At 41.6% G+C, this 26,056-nt stretch overlaps 1 protein-coding gene across 1 annotated transcript in view; it reads right to left on the reverse strand.

The window, feature by feature from the left end:
- The window catches only part of LOC121956285 (voltage-dependent T-type calcium channel subunit alpha-1I-like), a 147,677-nt gene that overhangs the window by 41,688 nt on the left and 79,933 nt on the right, over positions 1 to 26,056 (reverse strand). Inside the window, 12 exon segments of the mRNA XM_042504425.1 lie at positions 1,488 to 1,556; positions 1,762 to 1,885; positions 3,995 to 4,095; positions 5,550 to 6,284; positions 7,785 to 7,939; positions 10,356 to 10,446; positions 11,061 to 11,216; positions 11,373 to 11,490; positions 14,865 to 15,050; positions 15,939 to 16,090; positions 21,117 to 21,508; positions 22,375 to 22,699. Coding sequence (XP_042360359.1) covers positions 1,488 to 1,556; positions 1,762 to 1,885; positions 3,995 to 4,095; positions 5,550 to 6,284; positions 7,785 to 7,939; positions 10,356 to 10,446; positions 11,061 to 11,216; positions 11,373 to 11,490; positions 14,865 to 15,050; positions 15,939 to 16,090; positions 21,117 to 21,508; positions 22,375 to 22,699 — 2,604 coding nt within the window.

Below are 26,056 nucleotides of genomic sequence, written 5' to 3' on the forward strand. Positions count from 1 at the left end.
AAATCAAGATGGTGGAAAGATCAGTGCCTGGCAAACATTTTAGGTCTGAATGCCAAAAAGTAAACTGCATGTGCAAAAGTTTCAAGTACGTAATGAGTTCACAATTCTGATTAACTTGCTTATATAATTGCGTATAATCTTATACGGTGGTCCCCAACTTGTCTAGCCACAGGGTCCAGAAGTTATGAGTTCAATTTCCACACATAAGATAACGACATCCACAAAAAATGTCAACCTTACCTGAGCTTAAAACACTATGAAAGAAAACATAAATAAAGTGCAATTACTTAAACTTAGTAAACACCAACCAAAAAAAGATGTCTATAATTGCTTCAAGATGAGAGACAAAACTGCTGCAACGTGGCACAGCATGTTCATAAGCCAAATAACAACAAGAAAAGGGCAATAAAATAGTTGCTGTACTGAAGAAAACTCACTCTACATCAGTGGCATCAAACAGCACCTTGAAATAAAAGCTCTGTGCTGGAAATTCACAGCACATCAAAATAAAATTTGTGTTTCACAAACATTGCAAGTTCACAAGTCACTTGGGGTCCATTCAGATTGGACCCGCAACCCACATTTGGACCGCGACCCATCACTTTAAAACCACTGATCTAATAATTTATGTCAAGAAACAGCACTGGAAATAGCATTGCTTAGTCACACAACCACAAGCCTTAGTTTTGGAGAGTGCTACACTGTGTCTGAAGCTGCCTCATAAAATAACACTCTAAAAAGTTCTGCAACATGCTGACCAATTCCACAACCCCGCTGCGCTTTTTATGAGGCTGCATCTTGTACGCAGCACTGAACTCAGCAGCGGAGTCCTACGGAGAGATTAATGCTACACAAACAATCACACACCAACACACATTATGGAGATCCACGAGGCTCAGACAGACAGCGACACAGAGGGGAGGCATGTACGGCTCGGCCAGGGGGCTGACAAGCCTGTGGCTCCTTGACGGGCTGTGATTGGTTAATAATTGATTGTGGGAGTGCATAATTGATGGCCCACTTGTGCCAAAGTCTTTTGCAGAGAATACAGAGACAGTGACAAAAGAGAGGGGAGGAGGGAATAAAGGAAGGACGGGGAAAGATCGGAAAAACAGACCGATGGGAGCAGAGGGACTCTGAGGAAGTGGAAAGACAAACTTAAAAAAAGTAGCAACATCGACGAGGACAGGAGGATGGAGAGAGTGCGGGGGAGTGCTGGAGACGGGCCACATCCATAAGAGAAGACTAGCTGCTAATTAATGACATTGCTTAATTGCTCTGTTCTTCAAAGGAACATGGGAATTGCCAAGAAAGAGGGGTAGGGAAGGGGATGGGCTGTGGGAGCACTGAAGCAAAGTCAATTCAGTAACAGAGAGACAAGCTGGGAGACACGGGAGGAGACAGACAAATTTGATGTCTCTGTGTAGAGCCTGAAGCACACACCACACTCACTGGTAGTGATAGAGAGACGGGTCATAAAAGGTTACCTTAAGTGTCATCTCGCCCACAAAGATGGCAGTAAAGATGTAGTTGGAGATGGTGAGAAAGACTCTTTCCTGGACAGACATAAGGGAGGAAAGAGAGACGTTGACAGTCAGAAAGGAGAGATGGGGCGATTAGGGGTAGTAAAATCTTATTTACTGCTTCCTTTTAGATAATAAAATTGAATTCATCCTCGGAGAACACATGAAGCTACCACAAAAAAAGGCTGCACAGTGGAGCTTCCAGGCACACACACACACACACTTCAGATGGATTTACCAAGCTGCCCTGGAGGATCTTGGGCCTCTCCAGAGCAACTGTGATGCAGTTGGAGAAGATGAAGGCCAAAACCACGTAGTCGAACAGCTTATGGGCGATGATGGACTGACATATCTGTCTGAACCTGGAGAAGAGGAGAGGAGAGGAAGCAGGAGTAGAGATAGGGAAGAGGAGACAAGGGAAAGGAGAAGCGGAGACGAGGAGACGAAGAGATGAAGTGAAAAGAGGATTGGAGGGGAGAGGAGAGAAGAGGAGGAATGAGTTGAGGATTGAAAAAGGGTAGAAATCAAATAAATAAGTTTAAATAGGCATTACACTTGCTATTAATACCAAAAAGAGCCCAAAAAAAGGGGGGAAGAATACAAAGAGGTTAGGCCACACTCTGCCCGAACACAATTTATAAAGCATCCAATCAGAATGGGAGCCAAGTCTCTTGACAGTTGCATGGGAGCTCCCTTACATCTTGGTGAGTAAATAGCCTCATTCAGTCCCTGTTTACATCACTCCTAATTCCAAACAAATTACATTAACACCACTCTCAGAAGCACCAGACTCCTGAGTACAGTGCTCTGCTGGGAGAGTAGAATAGAAAGATAAGAGAGAAACAGACAGAAAAAGAGAGAGATGGGATGTATAAATACTGAATATGCATTTCAAACCTTAGCATGTGACACTGTGTACTGCCAAAAAGCAATTAAATATCTTTGCTGCAGTGTTTATTTGAACGGGTGAAGAGAAAGGCGAGGGACTGTGTTTTGGAACAAGCGTGGGGACATTTAAATGCCTTTTATTGAAGCACAACAGTGTCTATTGAAACTGCAGATTGCAACACAACATCACAAGTTAATGCAGAATTTAATGAACTGCCTATGGTATTACATTTACCCCCTGAGGCCTGTTTCTTGCTCTCTAACAGGAGGGGAGAGGGTAGAAAATATCCCTTTTGTTATTTGCAAGGTGACGATCGATACTCTAATGTAGTCCTTCTCTGTGGAAGCTTGGCAACCTGTCCTTCCTATTGATGAGGTGGGGGAACACAATTGGCCCACCCATCCTTGATATTGTTTTGATGAGACGTGTCCTGTGGCCAACCGATAATGTTTATATGAGAGACTTTGGCGGAAAACCAGCCTTCATTTTGAGTCAACACATTTTTGATCATTAAAATCTCAGTACAGCAGATTTGATTAAAATAAACTAGAATTACCACCATGCAGTTGTATGTCTCCACACACCAGGCATGTTGTACTTAAAGTTTACATCCATGTCTGCGATACACGGATGCTTCACACACAGAAGAGATAAACAATCAGCACAATGTCACGATTAGTGTCACTAATTCAGTATCTGACCAAATATCACCCCCTCTATTCCTCAGTAATGACATTAAGTAATGGCCAAAAAAGTGTTTTTGCAGGACATTATGATATCACAGTTGACTTATGACCTTGGATATAAAATGTCTTAATCATTGTACATTCAATCATTATATCCTATTAGATGTTTGGATGAAGTTTGAACATATGTATTCTTTAGTTATAGACAAATGCATTTTAGGAGGTCACCGTGACCTTAACCTTTGACCTTCACCCATCAGATTCTGATCAGTTCATTCTTGAGTCAAAGTGGACATTTGTGCGAAATGTGAGGGAACTCCCTCAAGGCCATCTTAAGATATTGCGTTCACAAGAATGAGATGGATGCAAGGTCAGAGTGACCTTGACCTTTGACCACTAAATTCCAATTAGCTCATTGTTTAGTCCAAGTGAATATTTGTGCTTAATTTGAAGAAATTCCTTCAAGGTATTATTGAGATATTGTGTTCATAAGAATGAGACAAACAAGGTCACAGTGACCTTGATCTTTGAACACCAGTTCATCCCTGAGTCCAAGTGGATGTCTGTGTCAAATTTTAGGAACCTCCCTCAAGGCCACCTTCAGATATTGGGTTCACAAAAATGAGATGGACAGTGACCTTGACCGTTGATCACCAAATTCTATCAGCTCATCATTGAGTCCAAGTAAATGTTTGTGTAAAATTTTAAGAGATACTACCTTCACAAGAACGAGATAAATTCAACATCACAGTGACCCTGACCTTTTGACCACCAAAATTTTAATCAGTTCATATTTGAATCCAAGAGGACACTTTTTTGAATAAACTCCCTCAAGGCCGTCTTAAGATATTCCTTACAACAGAATGGGCAGCGTGAGGCAGAGCGAAGTGACTCACCTGTTCTGTGGCGAGAACAGGAAGACAGACCAGTCCTCTCTGCTCTCACACCAGTCCGGTCTGTACACTTCTAACATCTTCTGGATGCGGAAGCACAAGCTCTGCAACACACATATCGACACAAATCATGGCATGCACACACAACCTGTGCAAAATACAATCAGGCAGACACACAAAATTGCGAAACTGCCTGTTTAGACTCCCCATTTAAATTATTAACGAAAGTGAAACTCTTCTATAGCAACAGCTCGGAGCATCTTCCAACATTACCATCTGTATAGCTCTCTCCCCCGCTGTCTAAATAGTCCTTTCTAATTAACCTTGTTTCACTCATACACACACTTGTTTACAATGAAAACAATGGGTCTCCCACGAGGCCCAGGTGATAGGGAGTGCTGGCTTTATACAAAGTACTGGAAAATCCTACACAAGAGAGACGGAGATAACTGTATGTGTGAAAACTTGTACTTTAACACAATAGCTAATAGTTCAGTTATTGAGAATCGCAGGCCTAGATTGTGGTTCTTTGTTCCTTTTAGATGCCGTTACATATCATCTGAGGGACTCTTATTTGCATCTGTGGAGTTAGTGTATCATAGGAGACTCATACCAGCCGACCAGGCTTTTCTTCATGCTTTTACTGTTTAAAAGTGCAGTGTGTAGGATTTAGTGGCATCTAGTGGTGAGGATTGCAGATTGCAACCAGCTGAAACTTCTTCCATGTGCCAGGCGTGAACTCCCAGTTAGGATTCCTTCATTGTTCTTTGTTGAAGAGGTTTTTACCAGAAGCCGAATTATTCAAAGAGGTGTCTTTCTCTCCAAAACAAACTGACCATGTATATTAAACCAGTAAAAACACTGACTAAAGCAGTTTCACGTTAAAAATCAGTATTTCTCCCACACAGTTCAGCTGGTTGCAGACAGGCTGCAAGCCTAGCACCTGCTAATGTGTGCTCAACTATTTTTCTCTATTAACTTGAGATCCAGACATTCAACATATTTTTGCCAGGAAACCAATTATCTGCAGAGGTCTATAACACAGGCTGCTAGCCCAGCACCTGCTAACGTGTGCTCCCCTTTTTTCTCTGATAACTCAAGATCCAGATGTTTTTAACCAGGAGCTGAATTATCTGTAAGTCTCCTCTCCAAAATAAAAGACCTGATGATTTAAATAGGTAAAAACACTGAACAAATAGGTTTCAGGTTCAAAATGAGTGTTTTTCCAAAGCTGTTTGGCTTGATGTAGAGGGGCTGTTAACTGTGGACCAAGATGGAAACCCGAGAACACGAATGATCCTCTCTAGAGCCAGCGTTTGTCTGTTCTGGACTACTGTAGAAACATGGTGGTGTAATTTGGTGGACTCTGTGGATTGGGGCCCACTCCCTACATAGATGTAAATGATTCATTCTAAGGTAACGAAAGACACAACGATTCTTATTTTTGGGTGGACATACACTACGAAAAAAACATTTATTATATTTAATTTCTGCCAATACAGCCTACACACTTGGTGTTTAATTCCTGTCCTCCCAGACACACTTAATGGTAACTTACATATTCAATGTCATCGTCCAGGTCCTCCCGGTCCTTGCTGCGTGTGTTAACCTGCGGGAAGACTTCAGCCATCAGCTGGCTCTGGGGGTTTGTCCCGCCAGCCAGTTCACTTTGGTGTCTGGAAGGGGGCTGGAGAAGCTGAGACAGAGGAGTCTTCCCGTTACAGTCTTGGTGGACCCCTACTAGGCCACCCAGACTGTCCAGCCCACCACCTCCACTGATTACCGCCCCCCCAGAGAAGCTCTTCTTCCTGTTGTGAGCCTGGAGCGTCATGGGGGGTGGCGCGTGGAGTGGTGGCGGTGGAGGGTGCGGGGGTCCTGGGACTTGCAGCATGTGGGGCAGCTCTAGCGATAGAGCTCTGCGGTCCCTCCTGGGCACAAATTGGCCCGGGAGCATAGGATTGGGGAGGTGAAGAGAGTGTGGAGCAACAGGGGGAGGAGACAGGAGAGACTCCTCCTCATCCGGATGGACATGTTGGAGGTGGCGGTGCGGGGATGAAGAGGCACGGGGACCACGGATACGAAGGCTTCCCCCAACCACTCCGCCAAGACCCCCGAGGCCGTAGCCGTAGAAGGGCCGCGCAGAGGTTGGGTTGAAGGCTGGACTAGCAGAGGGAGACGAGGAGGAGCAGGGGCGGCAGCCTCCCAAGCTGTTCCAGCTGGAGCGGCGGGCCCACAAAGCCTGAGGCTGGGTAGGCAGTGGGCGGCCCCAGTTGTGGTAACCTCGACCTGGATACTGAGAAAGAGAGAGGTTTCCTTCATGTTCTTTAACTCTGAGCCACAGTCTGTCTGGATCGACTCAGGCGGGCTGGATTACTAACAAGAATAAACAGAACTGATCCAGTGACATAAAAACGTTTCATTATGAGGGGATTCTTCAACTGTAGGGATTTTTGTGTGAATTAGAAAAACAAAAACACATTCTTTTAAAAAAAAAATTATCACACTTACATGACACCAAAAGGATCATAAAAAATTTAAATGATAGACCATTATTATTTATATAAAAAGTGAATTTTTATGTGTGGATTTTGCTATTTCCTTTGCTCCTCGACTCTGCTTAATTTTCAATTTATCATCAATCTAATATTAAATTCAATTACAAATGTTTTAGTTTTAATAAAATATATCCTGAGCTGTAAGTTCTGCGAATTTTCGTAAAAAGAATGAATGTCCCTTGGGGTTATAGGTCATTTTTACCACACTTTTCAAAGTGTAAATTCAAGGAGGTGTTTTTAGAGTTTGTGTCTTTAAATAAGAACATGTTTACTGGCTTTTGCTCCCCAAAAGCTCATATTTTCCTTGAACGTGTGAATAATAAGAAAAACAACATTTTATATAGCATATTTGTGTATGTATATTTCTAATGCTAAAATGGACATGGGCGAGCTAAAATACTGTGAGATTTTAAAATAATTTGACTAAATGTAATTTCCAATAGTAATTACTAACACTTGTTCACTGTGATCATTCAACATATGTAAGTGGAAATCACAAGGGCAGTGTTACACTACCGAAAATATTGCATTGATACATTTCTTAAGATATATGAGTTACATTTTCTCAAAGTAGCAATGTAATCCTATGCTTCGTATTTTATGAAACTTGGAAATATATCAGTTTGAGCAATTTAAACTTTAAGTCAAGTGCCACAGCCAGGAGTGTAGCACGAAATTTTGGGCCCTATGCATAAGCAGTCTGTGGGCCCCCAGGTGCTTCTCTCTTGATCCATGTTTCCATTATGCACCTGCTAATTTTTCACAGTCAGTTTGCTTTCTTTTCTTCTCCATTTCTTTGGTTTTGGCTTCAGCTGCATTGACAGATGAAACCGAGTGCAATTCCTCTATTTTTTATGCCAGGTTCAGACTTTAAACCAATTTATTCAGGCAATTTTAATTTAGTTCTGGCACTAATTACTAAGAAATAATAAAAATAATATAAAAATAATAATAATAAAAAGTTGCAAACAAAACAAGCCTTTCTCTCCCATTGTGGCCCTGGGTAATTACCCCCCCCCCCCCCCCCCCCCCATTTGTGCCCAGGAGGGACCGCAGCATTAAATTAGCTATTCAGATAGGCAGCAGGGTTGAAAAACATTGTTGCAGGAAATTATTATCCTCATCAAAGACATTGGCTATAATATTAATTTCACACTGTTTCAGTCAAATTAAAACATAAAGACAAATCACTCAAACAAGACTCATGTTTTTTTTTTTAAACAGTCCTTTCCACTTACCACAGCCTTCTGCTCCAAGTTGGCCCTGCCAAGGGAAATAACACTGTTCTTCCTGGAGCCAAGAGCAAATGTCAACCTCTCTCCTGGAAACAGACCATGAGGCAGCGGGGACAAGTCCAGGTGTCCATTAGGGGTTAGCGTACAGATCTTGGGGTCTATGGGAAAGAGGATGTGGAGAGAAGGAGGAGAATGGAGGACAAGATAAGATGAATGAGGGCAAAAACAGTGAAATCTAGTAGGACAACACAAAGAGCCCTTCTCCCATCTGTTGCTTTTCCTCTGTTTCTGCCATGCAATCAGAACTTGACACCCTCCATCACTTTAGAACATTAATGTCCTAAAACCAGGTTATGACCAGCTCAGAGAGGCACAGAAAGGTTTAATTTACACCAAACTGCCTTAGATAAGCCAGAGAGGAGCTCATAATGGGAAAAGAGAGGAATATCTTGCCACTGGTTTGTCCGCTTTCAACATTTCTTTGGGGGGAATAGGTCTCCAGGTACCATTTACATTCCAAAGGTGTTTTTTTTTCAGGTAGGCTGGCATTTAAAAGGTGGATTTAGGCTCAGAAGAAGTGTGATCAGACACCATCAGAGGACTCTCTAATGTGCTGCTAAATGCTTCTCTACTGTGTGACGCTTCGGCTGATTTTGGCAAGTTCACTTTTCTGTGCCTTTGGGGAGAAAAGGGGAGAGGAGTGGATGGACACTTGGCATCGGGCATGCATTATTTACGTTTGTGCTGCTTGCATTTCAGACAGGAAAAAGACGGTTAGCAATTTTTGTACGTGGAACTTTAACAGCAGGCAATGTTTTAATGCCCAAGGCACAACAAAATAGCTGATGGCTTTCTGGAGTTTTAAATGGCCGGAGGATTGTTTACACTAAAACCTTAGGGCAAATATAGTATGGTGCCCTATCGTTGGAAACAGTAATTTTAGCTTTTATAGAGCCAGAATAATTTCATATCTAACTGGGTGTATTAAGTTTTTTTTTTTTTTTCAACCGAACCAGAGTTGGTGATTGCTGGAACAGTGTAAAGATGAACAAAGACATTTTTTGTCTGAATTTTATTTGGCTTCTGGCAGCTTTCAATAAAGTGTGTTTCGCATTGACAAAATTACTGTTTATGTAAAGCCTCTATTGATAACTTTTCTGTTTAAATGTTTAATTTTGAATTTAATGTTGATTACACACTGCAATGGCTATAGAACAATGAAAAACTGTATCAGAAAACTGCATTAGAATTGGTTTGCTATTAGCCTAGCATTCACTATGCAATCCTGCATGCCTCTGGGTACGATTTCCCGGGGAAAAAAATGAAGCATCGATGTATGGCACAAAATGAAGTGCATCTACTATTGTGCAACAAAAAAGGGAAGATACTGTACTGTTTGTTTTCCCAGGTCCAGCATTATCTATCCACAACAAAGGAGTCATTTTGCAGTAGTATTGAGAAATGGCAGAGGGTGGAACAAGTAAAGAAACTGTGGAAATTCTGCCTAATAAAAGGAAAAGAGCCCCTTAATGAAGGCAGCAAAAAAGTCGAAGAGAAAGAGCAACTAAAACCAGAGCAGTGCAAGGGTGAATCTGGGAAGGGTATTTATATGATGGAGGGATCTGAGAGGGTTCAAAACTGACTCTTAGTTGGCATTCTTCCTGTAAGATCAGTAAGTAGCAATACCTGCCTACATAGTTGTTTTTAACTTTCATTTTACATAGCACTAAAAGGCTTTTCACAATTTGGGATTCTATCTCTTCTTGTGTGTGTTGATGTTGTTTAGTGTCAAACGCTCATCTGTGGATAGTTGCTATGCTAGGAGCAAAACGGAAAGCGATCCCGGGAGTCTTTGCAGCAGTATCGCCAACAATAATACCACTTGGAGGTGGAGGTAGAACTGAAAAGTTGAAAACTTATTGATTTCCACTTTAAATAGAGTCTGGTGGGTTTGGTAATGGCAATTTTGGGTCTGTTTCTAGTGAAACAAAATCTTACTCTCTGACAAAAAGGTCCATCTCTGTTGGAATTCTTTCTGTAACGTGGTGTGATACTCATAATAACAATCTGAGCCTGCCAATGATAAAAACAAGCATTTTTAGTGGTGATACAAGGTACAAGGTAGATTTATTGTAATTTTTCTTAAACCTGGTTTAAGTAGAACTGAAATTAAAGTTGTCCCTAAATCCTGCTACATCTTTTTGACATTGGAGACACTGACAGTGCACACTGTCACAGTGAACACTCAAAGTGGTCACATTGCAGCCTGTTTGCTGCTGCTGGCTGTAACTCTTTCACTTAATACTGAAACAGTTTCAAAAGTTGTTGTCTCCATTAGTCACTTAGACACAAAATACGGAAAATAGCGTCCAGGTTAAAAAATACTGAAGCTACCCTTTAAGAGATTTTGGATAACACAATTTTACAGTGGCATGATGAGTTTAAAGTTGACATTTTTGTTTGGGAGAAGAAAATTGTAAATTGTTGTCATCAGTCATAAGATTTCAGAGGTGAGAAGAAAATCAATCATAATGAAACAATAAATGTTGTAAAGCTCCTAGAGGCATTTAATACCTGAGAGATGCAGAGAGTCTTTCTGCTTATCGTTCTCCTCAAAATTACAGGAAGACCTGTCATCGTCAGAGTAGGAGCGGTTTGCATCACCCTGTATTGGGAACAGTGAGATGAAAAAATGAATGGGTGAGAGAGAAACACAGGAAGACAAGGAGAGGGAGGGGCGAGGAAGGGGGGCACAGCAAGGGAGAGGAGACATGTGAGAAGATGAAGGAGCAGAGAGTGGGAGAAAGCGTAGAAATAATCATCAATCAGAAGCTAATTTAAATAAGAACTGCCAATCATTTGTCCTCTTACTCATTACCAAACTATCTAAGGGGCAATTTTCTCCTAAGCTTGCCTGGTTTACGTTCACTCGTCAAATCCAGCTCTGAAACACAAATGTCTGAAGTTCAGTTGGAACTCTTGACACAGGTCAGTGCACACAAAGTACTGCGGTTCAGTTTAAAACCCCATCTGATTCCTCATTTACTGCAGTTGCTGAACAAATCCTTTTACATGCCTTTTATAAAGCGACTTCTTTTTTCTAAATATGGATAAAGATACTTGTTTGCTCATGTATTTCTGTAAACTGTGTGATTATAATGTTTTCAACCTACAGCAGTTGAAAAATAGGACATAACTGGCTAGTTGGTCCCATAACACATTCAGTTTTGTTAATTTATCTTCAATGCTGTCCAAGGCACCTAAACCAAGTTGTCTCACCTCAGCTTGGAAACCCTCAACCAAAATGGCGACCAGCAAATTGAAGAGCACATAGTTTCCAAATGTCATAAGAGCTACGAAGTAGAGAGCAGCACACGGCGAGGTGGATGCCATGCCGTTGTACAGCACCATGTTCCAGTCCTCCTGAGTCAGAATCTAAAGAAAATATACACATGCAGTATATACACACAAATCTGCATACAGGTTGAAACAAATAATAACATGCAAATCTATGTGCAATTATTTAAAAGTTTTTAGTTTTTGTAAAATTAAACTTTTGACAGTGTGAATTTGCGTTTGAAGCATTTTTACCTGAAAGACAGTGACGATGGCCCAGAGCAGGGAGTCAAAGTTCTTCCTGTCAGGGACTGTGTCTCCTGCCTCGGTCTTCAGACTGAACTTACAACCAAAGATATGCATCCCCAGGATACTGCAACACAAGAAGGGAATACTCCAAAAATTCATCCACAAAGGCCATCATAGAGTGATGGTAAGATGCATTTATGCGTCTAAATCAAATCAACATTTTTATTATTATTGTGTCATGCAAACAGTTATGTCCATCCCACTTGGGCTTAGAAGACACCATAAAATACAAAACAAGCCAGAAGAGCCTGAAACACACAGAGCAACAAAAGCATCCTACATAATCAAATCCTCATCATTTAAGAAAAAACATTAATGGGTAACTCACAAAGACATTTACTGTGTAGCGCTAGATAAAAAACCCAAACAAAATCACAATAAATACTAATTAAATATAAAATCTTTACTTCTTTTCTAGGCTTTTTCAACAAAATTGGCAAACTTAAACAACCATTCTAGCTTTCGGTCATCTGAGCACTGGACAGTGTCAGGGTTTAGAAAAGCCATTTTATGGGACATTAACTCTCCTAAGTCATCATTGTTAGAACACTATAAAAGAAAATGGGACTCTCTTTCTGCTTCACCCAAATCACACAACAGATGTACTAAAGATGTTTGGCTTCTTGATAAACTAGATGTTACATGTGGTTCAGGGCCAAACTTCTATTTTATATGCACACATGCCCTTATTTTCGGCACTGACAGAATGTTTTCAAATTTTTTCTCTTCAAATTTCACTAACAGATTTTTTAATAGAGTTAACATTTATAAAATTAGAAAAATAAAATAGTATCAGGTGTGAAATGATTAAAAGCTGTAGCACACTAAAAAGAAAAAAACACACATGCATTTAAATTATGATTTGCACATATACTGTATATGTATAAACATATTGAATAACTATTATAATCTTCTATTTCTATTCCATCCAAAGCTTTATTTTTCTGGCTTTCACTCGCCTGTCTCCCTCTCCTTTTTTTCCTTCTTCCTGCACCCACCTGTTTACTGTCGTCACAAGACTGTGATACCCAGACTTGCTGTTCATATTCTCATTCTCATTGTTGCTTCCAGTCGGGCAATTTAAGGTGAGTTTTTAAAAGTTGAAGTCTTAGCCAAGTGGTACTTTACATTAACTGCTCACTAAAGGCTACAGTGGCTGGATGTATAGGCCAAATGCCACTTGCTAAGGATAGCATTAGCCTGCTAAAAGCTCTGATGCCATCTGTCTTGGCGCACTTATGCTTAACTGCTGTGCTGCAGGGGTGAGGAAGCTGGTTGGCAGGTACACATAAACACACATATGAAAGCACAAAGATGTTGTGCACACATAAAGATACAAGCAGGACTGGGGTAATATTATTACACTGTTGTGGAACTCATATCTGTCATGTATAAACGATTGTACTTGCAATAATTATGATAAATTATTCAAATAACAATAATTCTGTTAAAACCATCTTCATTTTCGGTTATCGCCCACGGAGGTGGAATTGCAGGGAAAACAGAGTAGTGTGTGTATGTGTATGTGGTGGGGAGGTTAACAGAGGGAGGAGAGATGAGGCTGAATGATTATGTTTTTGCAAACTGCAGTTTTCTGCGTCTGCAATATTAATTTAGGTACAATTTAAATGCTGTACAGCATCTTTAAGCATTACAAATGAGCTGTATGTGACATTTAGACCATATCTACGTTCCAGAGTCTCGGGCTGGATAGTCTTCACATCTTAATATGGAGGTGGCTAAGCTAGAAGCTAGCAGCTGATGGTGCTAACTAATCAGCAGCGTTATTAAAGGCAACAGTGCTGAGAGCCACATTAGCCCCTTTCACACTGCCTGTTCAAGGCAATAATACCGTGCCTTTATGCCACCTTCCTATTCGGTATAAAAGGTATGATTGCAGGATGGGGAGGGCAGAGTTGTCTCGCCTTTAAGCCGGCAACGGAGATTGTAACAGCAGCAATTTTGCATTTGTGTAAAAGGGACAGACGGCAGAACAAAACCATGGGCAGGATGGATGCAATATTTGATGACGTGTTAAACATGCAACCCACATTGGGAAATTAAAAAAAAAACAAACAGCTAGCAGCAGTTAGTGGATAGTTGAATAAAGTACAACAGCAGCCGAAAATGTCTGCAAATCAAGAAAAAAAAGAGGTCCAGGAGCTCCTTCCCCTTCAAATAAAGAATGAGATCAGTCACCACAGAGACAGTAAATGAATGTTATTGACATGTTATGCCATTGTTATTTTTTATAAAGGGACTGAGACTGGAGGCAGACGCTGTTGTGTTAAATTTCAAACCTCTTTTGATTCCATGATGCTGGTATGCTATCTAAAATCACTTTGTGGCTGGCCTATAGTGCAGTCTCCATCTCTACTGTTAATGTGTGGGGAAACCAGGGGGCGGGCGATATGCTTCTGCACCACCACCTTCCCAGTATAACTGCCGTATAAGTGCAGAACAGTGTGGCAACTTTAGCTAGCCTGTTGGACACACTCACAAGGATTTACAAGCACATGCTGCTGGACTTACCACAACAGTGAACTGAGAAGCTTGGTTTATAAGACACACAGCGGTAGGGTGACTTTATTCTCATCTCAGGATGCCATTACTCCACTATATCTTTACCTAGCAATTCATGCTTTGCTGCTATATCAATGCTCTAAATGTCACTGACAGCTTCTTCAGTTTGGAGAAGAAATTTTTAATATTAAGATTCTGTTACTTAGATTTCGCCGCTGACCTTGTTGAATGATTGGCAAGAGTCTTGACTGAATCATGTAGAGACAAAACAATAATAACCGTGCACAACTAATCATTTTTACAGTCGTATCTAAAGATATTCATTTCACTTTCAAATCAGACCAATTTACCAAGAAGCTGTTAGAATTTGAGCTCAGTCTCTGTCAGTTTTATAGTTAGGGTTTACTGTTATTGTTCTCTGGCCTGAGGCTTATCTGTCTAATTTAGTGGAAATCTAAAAGTTTAATGCAGTCTAATATACTGCTGACAGAGAGACAAACAAGCGAAGGTAACTTTCAAGGCAGCAGTAACCCTGGAGAAGTAGGCAGGTCAAAGAGAAAAGCCTTGACAGAGCGGAGATACGGCAAAAATGGGGTGGAACTCCAATAATTGGAAGTTAATCCTATTATTTTGCAAAGACTGTGTTCAGGCTTTCGGCTATGGCTGTATGCACCAAGCTCAACTCCTATATTTTGTCATAAACTACAGATAATCTATCATAACTTATTTTTGTATTTTAGGTTTCAAGAGGCAACACAACAACCTGTCTCAGGCTGTTAAACTACCAGGCACAGTGCTGCACAGGTCATACATGCAGAGACTTGTTTACATTCTCCTGCCCTCTCTGCGTCTTACTGATTTCTTTTCCCTGAGCCAAAGTCCACAGGAATATATGCCCCCGTGCCCCTCTGTTACCTGAAGATGAAGATGAAGAGCATGAGCAGCATACAGAAAGTGGCCACGTTGTCCATAGTCTTCATCAGCACCACCAGCTGCCGCCTCAGCGCAGGCATGAACCTCACCAGCTTAATGACCCTCAGCAGCCTGAAGGTCCTCAGCACTGACAGGCCGCCGTCTGCCTGCCCGATGATCTCACACACACTGGGGTGAGTGTTGCATTGGGTGGATGTGTGTGTTTAACAGAGAGAGATAAAGTGAGAAGATGCAGAGAAATGAAAAGAAATGGGTAGAGAAAAAAATAAATGTTGTTACAATCAGGGAATGTGGGGAGAGGAAGGTTTTGAAAAATAAATTAAAAATGATTAGAAATGTGAAAGACCAGATTAGAGAAGATAAGAGGACTCGTCACTAAATAAAAACACACTACTGCACATTTTTCAAGATAAAGAAATCCATACTGCTATGATAAGGAATACGGCAGCATTTTGCATATTTTATCCCCACGCTGCCTGACAGCTCCTATATTAAACATTTGTCATATAAAAGAGGTGGTGTAGTTTAATGCAAAGCTCCATGGGGAATACACTGAAACAGATGGAAAATCTGTTCAGAACAATGCTTGTCTGTTTTCTGGAGATGAAAGTATATCTTGAAACTCAATTAGATGTACAGTTATTACATGTTTGGACAAAAGCTCTGATTAATTTCCAACAAAGTGATTTGACTCTTGATTTGAGACGGAGTTTGTAAATATTATATCTCATTTATTTAAGGGAAGCTCTGTCCTTTTTTAAAATTCATCATACATGTTACTCTTAGGGTCTAAGGGAGTCTAAAAATTATTAGTAAACATGAACAACCCTCTTCAGACTTCCAAAACTCGAATTTGTGATGCCATCAAGTATTAAGTCTGGAGCTGCTCCTTAGACAATGAATTAGGAAAGATGTTATAGATGACACAGAGAGCACCCAGGGGAATGTTTTGAATATTTTGTTGTGCTAATAACAACAATTGGCATATATATATATATAAAACTTGCTGTGACAAACTAACTTATCAATCAGCAAATAATTTTGTAACTTGCAGACCTGATGATGACAATGATGCCATCGAAGATGTTGTAGGGGTTCCTCAGGTACTCAAAGAAGCCAAAGGCAGTCAGCTTTAGGATCATCTCCAGGGTGAACATGCTGGTGAAAACAATATTGCAGATCTCCAAGACGTTGGTCAGCTCCTCTGGCTGGGTGGAGAGGGTCACAGAAACAGAATCACAAAATCACAAGTAAGATGTGGAAGTGGGGATATAGACAGAGTGGGTGGGTTTGATCGGTTTGAGTTGCAAGCACTCCAAGTTAAAAACAGTGATATCCGCAGAGAGGCAGGTACACACAAAGAGATAAAAACACAGTTGATATTAAACCGCTGCTTTGCAATCACGGCTCCCGCAACAAAAGATGCCGGAGCCACTGCGAGAACAATTGTGTACGCATCACATTTCTCCGCCTGTGTTGAAAAGGCTGTCACTCAAACTGTCACTCACTTGAAAAGAGAATTCTCTCCTACCTGGCAAATAAAATTAACGCATACACCTTATCTTAGATAGGCGACAGACAGAGAGGAAGGGAAGAGACTGAAAAACAGGAAAACAAATTGGGTTTTTTTTTAGCACAGCTGTTTATGCAAAACTGTAAAAGAAAGCTCGGGAACATCACATCAGAAACAAAAAAGTGAGAAAGGAAATGGAGAGTGTCTATTGTCTGTGTAGCGCATGGTGTCAAACTCTGGCTGGATATGAACCACACACACACACAAGAAACACACACTCTCCAGTCAATCCCGAGTTTATTTCCATTTGTATGTGTGTGTGCACGATATGGATCAGATGCTTTCTCCGATACCCCCTGTGAATTTCAGTTTCAAAGCCAGCGGAGAAATAGCCAGCAAGCCCTGCCAAAGTTAGCAAACCGTGTCAGAAAAAAACAGCCCCCCCCCCCTTCCTCTAATCCGCTTTTTTCCTCCCTATCTATATCCATCTCCCTAGTTCTCCATCCCTCTTTCTTTCTCTTTTTGAGTCTCATTATCAGACAGACACATCTCTTTGCGATCAATATCCTCCTGTCGATCAGAGGACGGAGAATGGCGGAGGGAGAACCCGTCTGGAGGAGAAGGGAAAATGGGGAGCGAGCAGAGGGATTGTTTAGGAGTATGATGATGACATGATGGAGGAGAGGAGAGGGAAAATACTCGATTAGGGGTGAGAGAGAGCAGAAATGATAAAAGGGAAGGAGCGAAACAAAATAAGCCCACAAACCCAGCCTAAATCTCATGAGCTCAATTTTGACTCTAATGTTTTAGTCTGGAAAATATCTACTGAGACTCATTTGAGTTTGGTGCTGAAGCTGTAGCTGGAAGCCGGCGCAATCTGCGGACTGCTGAGTGATTCAGAAAAATGCAAATAAGACACTCAAACTAGATGTGTTGTGGTGGAAAATGGGGAATGCAGGAATAAAAAGAGTTGTATCTCTTAGCACTTAGCTCTAACCTTGACCTGTGTCCATTACTCACTCACTAAGTCGTAGGTACAAACAGGATATGAGATTTATTTATTATTGACAGAACCATCACAGCCCTTGACACCTCAGTTTAACTCCGACAAAATATCATAGTACCTCTCTCTCAGTGCTTTTTTCCCATTTTCTGATTTCCTTCTAGATTTCATTCCCTCGCTGTGTTTCTCCCAATGTCCTTGTACCCGTGGTCTCCCACTTTAATTTCCACCTGCTCTCCTAATTTTCCATCTCCTGAATAATATTTCATATTTTACCCTCCCATACAAACATCCTCTCCCTGTTTCTCTCTTGAATTGTGCCCTCAGTCAGTGTGTGAATGTAACTTGCATATGAATGAATGAGCAACAACTTCCAAGCCTGAATTCCAATGTGCTTTTTTTTCCCAAATACAGAAATGTGCAGGCATGAAACACACATAACATGAATGCAAATGGGCAGCTCGTCTTTAGAGTGGAAATAGATGACTTTGCAAAGATGCAGCAGCTCCTCTTTGTTATGTTTGTGTCATTTGTACTGCTGCTTGTTTTGGACTGTAAAGTTGAGGCATACTTATTCTACACATTTGACTGCAAGCAGTCACCAACGGAGATCGTCTGACCACTTGCAACAGTTTGGGTCACTCTCCCAGGAGGACACTAGCGGGGGAGGTGAGTGGGTCAACAAGGTAAGCTAAAGGCTAGGCTGCACAAACCACTGCTCTCAACCAATTTTCTTGCAAACATACAATCCCTTGACAACAACATGGACGAGCAAAGTGATGCTAACTTTACACTACAAACTACAATGCAACAACTTCACCAATTACCTTACCACCGGGTCGCTGTTTAACTGTTGCTCAAACATTTGTTAATGTAGTTATGTCATCAGAGGCTTATGTGTGAATGCTACTTTCCACAAAGACCCTCTCCTTGACAAAATGTCACCTAAAGCTGTTATTGGATCAAAAAATTCTGTATGCTTTTGATTAAAATGTGCGGCCCATTTAACATCACATTTCAGCCCTGCGCAGCCCTGTGCACATAAAGCTAGCATAGCATGAGCTGACTAAGTTAAATAACACAGTACCACAGCTAAAACAAAAACATATGATAGATTGACACTTCACCACGTTATCGGAGCACTAAAAAAGTTGAGGCCTGATCTGTAGCGTGTCCCACCGGTTGACAGTGATAAGCGTTGGGTGTTAGTTGGTGGCTTTATGTCACCGGCTTCCATTGGAAATGACTTGTAGCCTGTTGTGTTACTCGTAGTGTAAACTCAGCATGAGGGCGATGCAGTGAGTCACAAATAACTGTTGCATCTTGCTTCTGGCCGAGACATGGTTAAACTGCAACATTCCTGCTGTGAAACTAGCAGGCCGCGTGCTGCACTGTGCACACAGGACATCTAATGCTGGCCAGAAAAAAGACCAGAGGCAGACTTTTTATGTATATAAGCAATGCTCAGTGCACATACATAACTGTTACTGCCATTGCAGTTTTGTTATGTTGCACCATAAATGAAGCCTTCAAATCTCCGGGAGATCAGACCCAAAGGCAGACAGAATTGCACATTGAATGCAAGGCTTATAGGGATCCAATCTAAATGCAGATGGTGTCATTATTCTATAGCCATTACATTGCACAATCAACATTTACTCATTAATGACCCGTTGATGAAAAAAGTTGTCTATTTCCACTTTAAACTTGCTCCTGCACAAAATCATTCGAGGAATTAGTGAGTGATAATCAAACATAAATATGTAAAAACAACATCTTTGATGGTAAAATATCACAATCAAAAATTGCAAAGCCGTACCTACACAGACCAACATGCATTTTTCATTTGAAACCACACACTTGACATGAACATTTCCCCTTAGCAGATGTGGTGCGGGTAAGGCAGCCCTGTGGTTAGTTGTTTTTCAGGGAGAAGCACATCAGCTTCAGAGTTCCTGTTTTAGAACAAAATTACAAGAGGTAAGACTTTCGACTGCAGAGCAAAAACACACACTTGTATCACTGCCTCTGTGTCAGCCTGTGGAAATTGTGGAGGGAGAAAGACTCAGGAGACAGACAGACAGACAAAGCGTCTGTGAGTGTGCGCATGCAAATGTGCATGCGTGTCTCTGCATACATGCCTACTTTGAAACGCGCTCGCTCACATGCGGAATCACACTGGGAATTGAGCTGAAAACTGCTGTGTAACCGGCGTCTGCCTCGCTCTTCCCATCTCGCTCCTCTCCTCCTCTCCCCCTCTCCCCCTCTCCACCACCACCCAGCCCTCGTTTATTTTTAGAGTCTTCAGAGATGAGAGAAAGCAACTACTCTGTGTGCTGTCAAAGAGTGAGTGGGCGGATGAGAGAGAGAGGGAAAGAGAGAAGTGGGGAGATGGAGGGTGAAACTGAGGGAGGTAAAAGAGAGTCAGACAGTATATGAGACACTTGGGGTGAGGCGGGAAGGACGGAAGGAAGAGAGACAGCGAGGAACAAAGGAGCGAGTGGGGGAAGGAACGTGCAAAGGAAAAGGTGCACAGAGGGATTTATGGAGAAGAGGAAAGAAGAGGAAGTAAAATTAGCAGGGGAGGAAGCAGAATGGCATCAGTTGAGAGAGAGAGGAATGCGGGAAAAAGCTTTTTTATGTAACAGCTTGTGTATGTTTCTGTTGTGCATGCACACATGGACACAAATAGATGTGTATTACATGTGTGTAGGCTCATCTGTGTCTGTATGCACATGCAGTCTTGGCAGGCTCTCTCCCTCTCTCGCTCTCAGACACCTGCCCTGCCCGTCTCAGAGGAGACTGGCCAATGTTAAAAGCCGGCTCGGTTTGTCTACCGCCAGGCTAAATGTTTACACCTCTGTCAGAAGAACTGCATGGCAGTGATGCTCCACTCCCACGCTCGGCCTTCCGAATGTCATCTGCTATTATGATATTTCTAGCAGCAATGCTTCATCAGCAGTGATAGTGGTTTATCTGCTGAGGCTGCGGCGATTTGTGGGAGTGAGAGGGGAGCGAGGAATGATTACACTGATGCACACTATTGACACTATGGTATGTCAGTCTGAAGAATTAAAGGAAATGCAAATTTCTTCAACAAGGGTGAGGAGTGATGTATTTGCCGATTTCCAAAACATTTATTACCTCTGTTAGCAAATTACAGGTATTTGAAATCAGCTCTGATAGTAGTTTCCAGGTGTGGCCTCGAGTCACATGACTTGGACTCAAGTCATAAATTTGAGGATTTTAAACTCAAAAAAATCAAATATGACTTGCAACTTAGTTTATAATGAGGACCGACAATTGAGGAAGGTCAAACTCGACACTGTTTGTCAAATATCTACCTTCCCCAGGATCTCGAAACTTATTTTAGAAGCAACATGAATTGTCCAATGTTTCCTTCTGTTTTTGTTAAGATTATCCTCTAAATCCTCATCTGACTATGGTCTATATAATCCCTCTGTAATTACTCCTTTTTTCTACCCCGTATACCTGAGCCAGTATATGAGTTAAGTATCCCTTTTCTATTTGCTGAGAAAACCAACCTTCTCCTAAGCCCAAAGATGTAAAAGTATGTCATTCAACAAAGTGTGCACGAATCAAATAATTTCCTTTCAATTCTTGAATCAACCAACATTAACTCCTTTCATTCCCAGAAAATCGACTGCATCATCACTGCAAACATTTGTATGTGACAACATTCACTGTATCATCTTACCTGGTTGTGATGCTCGATGCCCATGCTGATGGTGTTGATGAGAATAGCGATCATGATGCCCCTGCTGAAGTACTTGCTCTCCACAATGCCCCAAAGTTTCCTCCTCATATCATTCCAAATGTCTCTACAATGTCCAAAACATGTCCTCTTCTTCTGCCTCTCTCCGTCTCCCCTCTCCTCTAGATGGTTCTCCTCCTTGCCCGTCTCTTTCACTGCATCCTCCTCGTCTTCCTCCCCATTGGCGTTGGATTCTCCCACGGCTCTGGCCCCTTCTTTAAGTGACAGCGCACATATAGGACAGTCTTCCGCATTCTGAGGGACAGTCAGACTGATGGAGTTGGATAGTTGTTGAGAGCCATGGTCTTGCTTGTTTTGGTGTGGACAGTAGGATGCTAGGGAGGCAGGAATAGAAAGAACATGAGGCTATAGATGCACGCTAACGTCAAATGTTATTTTGCATTGCAAAATATCCATGATGCAAGTATTTGCCTTTGGTGCATAAGTTTCAAAAATGTATTGTGAGAACAGTATAAGCTTGACCTTGCAAAAAGTAAACAGTACAACATCCCTGAAGTCACATCCATTAAAGTTCAGACACATTTGTGGTAAACATTGTTAGTGTGCAGATCATATTTCAGTTAACATCCAACTATGTGTGAGCATTTTTAATCATAAATAACATGATCAAGGCAGGTCATTTTCAAGTAAATAAAACATTTTCAAGTCCAATTATTTATAACAAGACAAGTTTAAACTTGCAAATCCTTGCAAGGCACAACAATCTGAAAACCTGCCAGTTTATACCAGTGCGACTAGACGAGACAGAGTATCGTATTCATGGCAAAAACTCTCTGTGCTTCTTTTCTAACTTCCAGCTTTTGTGATGCATACAAGTAAGTGGAACTACATGAGACGGACTTGAGTTCAGTGTGAATGGAGGGCTGCTGTCAGTGAATATGCTGTCTGCTGACAGCAAGTAACTCACTTGACAACTTGCTTTTGCTGCAAGCTGACTGGCTCTTGAAACAGGTCATTGGCTTTATGTTTTAAAACCAGGTAACACTATCAAACAATTCGACTTGAGCTAGGATAGGCCACCTCTGCAACTTCTTCCTGCCATGTTTTTACATGTTTTCATCTTGTTGTGAATCTTTGGTCTGAACTGGGCGTCACTGTTATGCAATTACAGATGTTGGCTGCAACCGAAATGTCAAACGTTACACTTTTACATGACATTTGAAAATGCCCTCCTACTCACTTTTCGGGTGCCTGGAATGATGCCGTTCTCCATTCACTATCCCTCCACCGCGCCTGTTACCCCTGCCTCCACCAGGTGGTGGGGGCTTGCCCCTCAGTGTGTAGTAGAGAGCTGCCGATCTCCTCTTCGCCTTGCGGAGGACGTGGCAGACCAGCTGGAAGATCTCCTCGTAGCAATCTCCTGGCTCTGCCATGCTGGCCAGCGTGGACGAGGACAGGCACTGTGCCCTCTGCTCCTGCATCAGCTGGTGCTCCCGCTGTTTGGTCTCTGAGAACTGGGTGGCGATGACCACCAGGCAAAGGTTGATCATGAAGAATGAACCGATCTGGATGGATGTGGAACAAGGGACAGAAAGTTAGAACATGTATTGAGGAGGACCTTGTTGGGTGAGTTAAGGGTCCAAAGTGTAAGATTTAAGGGGATTTAGTGGCATCTAGCAGTGAGGAGTGAAGAGTGCAAGCTGACACCTCTTTCAGTTAGAATTCCTTTTGCCTTTATTACATATAGGACAGCTTCAGCATTAAAGGGGGAGAGAGGCGACTGACATGCAGCAAAGGGACGCAAGGTGGAGTTGAACCTGCGGCCACTGAGCAAGGATACAAGGACATAGCCTCTACCTCTGCATGTACATAGGACCCTTGCTCTTGAGCTTGAGCTATTGGGCGCCCCAGACCTGGTGATTTGAACTGGTAAAAACACTGAATAAAGCAATTTCACATAGAAAATCACTGTTTTCCGACACTGCTCATTGCTGAGGGGCTGCTAACCATGGTGGCCGACATGAAAACACATATGGCCCTATACAGAGCCAGTGGGGGGTTTTTTGTCCATTCTGGGCTATTGTAGAAATATGGTGGTGCGACATGGTGGACTCTGGAGACAAGGGACTGCTCTCTACGTAGAAATAAACACCTAATTTTAAGGCAATGAAAACACAACAAATCGTATTTTAGGTGATTATATACTAAAAAAACACACCACTTATGTCAATATAAAATAGATATCCTACACAATGGACATGTCAGATTTATAGTGCATGAATTGAGAAAGTAAGTACAAACAGTGAAAAGATACTAAAGGGAATAAGAGCTACAATTCAGCCTGAAGAATGAAATGTTCTGTAGGAAAGAGAGTGGGTAAAGAGTTACTGCAGAGCTCAAGATTTTACACACTTAACCAAGAGGCAACCTTAACTAACACAATTAAAACCAATGCAGTGTCTCATTTAAATAATCAGCCTATGGCTAAAGCAGATGTTGCTCATTTGAGAAACATGAAATATGTAAAGAATTGTGATTTTCCTATGGTAAACACAAGCGTGGTCTCGCATTAAGTTCACACGCTGTTTCTAATAATGTGTGCCAATCCCCCTGTAGAAATGTTAGCACACATGCTAAAGGTCTCTGAGGGTTGGCTTCCCACCAAACCGAGGCTGATTGTAGCAGACAGACAGAGCCAACACATGCCCAAAGCACAGTTCAGTGTCTGGCTATGTTTCCCTTCCTTTTATTCTCTTGACTCTGACTTAACTTTCCCTCCTGCCCCTACTCCGACTCAATATCTTTCTTTACTTTTCTGCTCTCCCACGAGCATGTCTTTACCAATCAGTATATCTCTATATTTGGACAATATTTCACAAAAGAGACGTAATTTTCTAATCATAAGTCAAAGTGAGGGTTGGAGGGATATTTGCAGAGAGGAGATGGGGTGCATTGTGGATGGTACGTGTTGGCCAACCCTTTTAGTAGCAGTAATGGGAATCACTACAGGATTTCTGAAATGGCTTTTATTGGACTACTCTGAGCTGGTTACGGAACAATGATTAGATCAATATTGGCTAATGCTGAACAACTCAAAAACCAGACCACTGGATGGAGAGGGCAGCTTGTAGCAGAGTCTCGGTTTTGTTCATTACAAATCTGAACATGCTTCGCTGTTTCTCCTCCTCCAAAGCTCTCAGACAGAGCACACACCGACACCCGTACACACCTGCAAGGCCAAAACATTTGGAGCAGTAACACTCAATAAATCATGCACAGATCCAAACTTAATAACCCCCCACCTATGGACTTTCATCCACCATGATCAAAGATGCAAGGCGAGGTGAAGGAGAGACTGGAGGAAGCTGGGAGGAATGAAAAAGAAGAGACTTCGGAGATATTCACGAAGAGAGAAAGAGAGAAAAAATATAGCGGGGAGGTAAAGAAGGAGGAGAGATGCCCATCTGTGTCCTATGGGTCAAAGCAGGTCTGCAGGTGTGTGGGGCTTTGATTTCCCTCCAGGCTCGCATCTGTGTGTGTGTGTGTGTCTGTCTGTCTATTCTGTGATTCTGATCAGTAGACAGCTTTGCGCATAATTAGGGAGGGCAGTCCAATATCACGCATTCAGATGATCACTGCATTATGCATGCATGCAAACCCACACAAGCAAGCACACACACACATGCACACACAAAGACAAAAATGCACGATTACACACTCACATACACAAATTAAGATGGCAGGCTTACTTAACAACTGATTGCATCTGTCAATGAGCTTCCATACAGCAGCTGTCACATGCATTTATGTTTACACATACTGTCTCTTTCTCTCAATACGGTTAGGTTCCAATATGGTCATTTATGGTTCCAAAAATCAAGATGGTGATGGCTAAAATGCTGAAATCGAGACTTAAAAACAGGTATCTACAAACCAATGGGTGATGACACAATAGGTACAGCTATTATTTTATAGTCATTTTATACAGTATCGAATATCAATATTTTTCAACGTTCTGTATCAAAGTTAAAATACCAGTATTGTGACAACACACAAACATGAAATCACGCACACACTCAAAAGACTTCCTAATAATTGCCCTTCTGGTATCGCTAAGCTCTAAATCAATTTAATCCATTTACTCACACTCCTCAGTGTGACGCCAATAAAGACACTCAGGTTGCACACTTGACAGTATATCACATATCAAGCAGACAGAGATGAGATTCTGCGTTTGACACTTTGGAGGTCGAACTGAGTTTTGTTTCTGGCAATGCACACTTACAGGATCAACTAACAAGCTTAAAAACCACTGCACTGCAACTTCATAATGACACAACACACACACATACACACATAGGGAAAGAAACAGAATAACTACAAATGAAAGAGTGAGTCAAGGTGACCCTCACTGCATGAACAATACCTTTGGGGCTCATGGAAGTGCCTGACCAAAAACTCCTTACAGTGTCAGCTGCACTTTCAAGGCGTCTCTTAGGTGCTTTGACTACAAGTTGCCAAACAGACTGACGCCTTGCAAAGAAGCACCAAAGGTGCACCACATTCATGTCAATCAATCATTTACCACAAAGAGAGCAGTGTGTGAGTCTGGTTGCTAGCTGCTGTGCAAACCATTGAGCTCTGTATATTGAAAATTAAACAATGACATATATATATATTTATATATTTGCATATAAAAAATTAGTGATTGGGCATCTTTTCTTGTCATTTTAATTTCTGTGTGTTTCTTATAACATTGTACATTTTTTTGCCTATTCATGGACTGTATACTGTTTTTTTCTTTATTTTGTTTTTTGTTTAGTCATTTGTGAATTTTAAGTTGAGCAAAAAACAAAAAAAAAAAACTGAATTTGAAACTGAAAAACTGAAACTACTTGTTTGGTCAGTTCTCAAAGCCTAAA

Source organism: Plectropomus leopardus, chromosome 17 (assembly GCF_008729295.1).
Source record: "Plectropomus leopardus isolate mb chromosome 17, YSFRI_Pleo_2.0, whole genome shotgun sequence".
In the NCBI taxonomy this organism is placed as follows: domain Eukaryota; kingdom Metazoa; phylum Chordata; class Actinopteri; order Perciformes; family Serranidae; genus Plectropomus; species Plectropomus leopardus.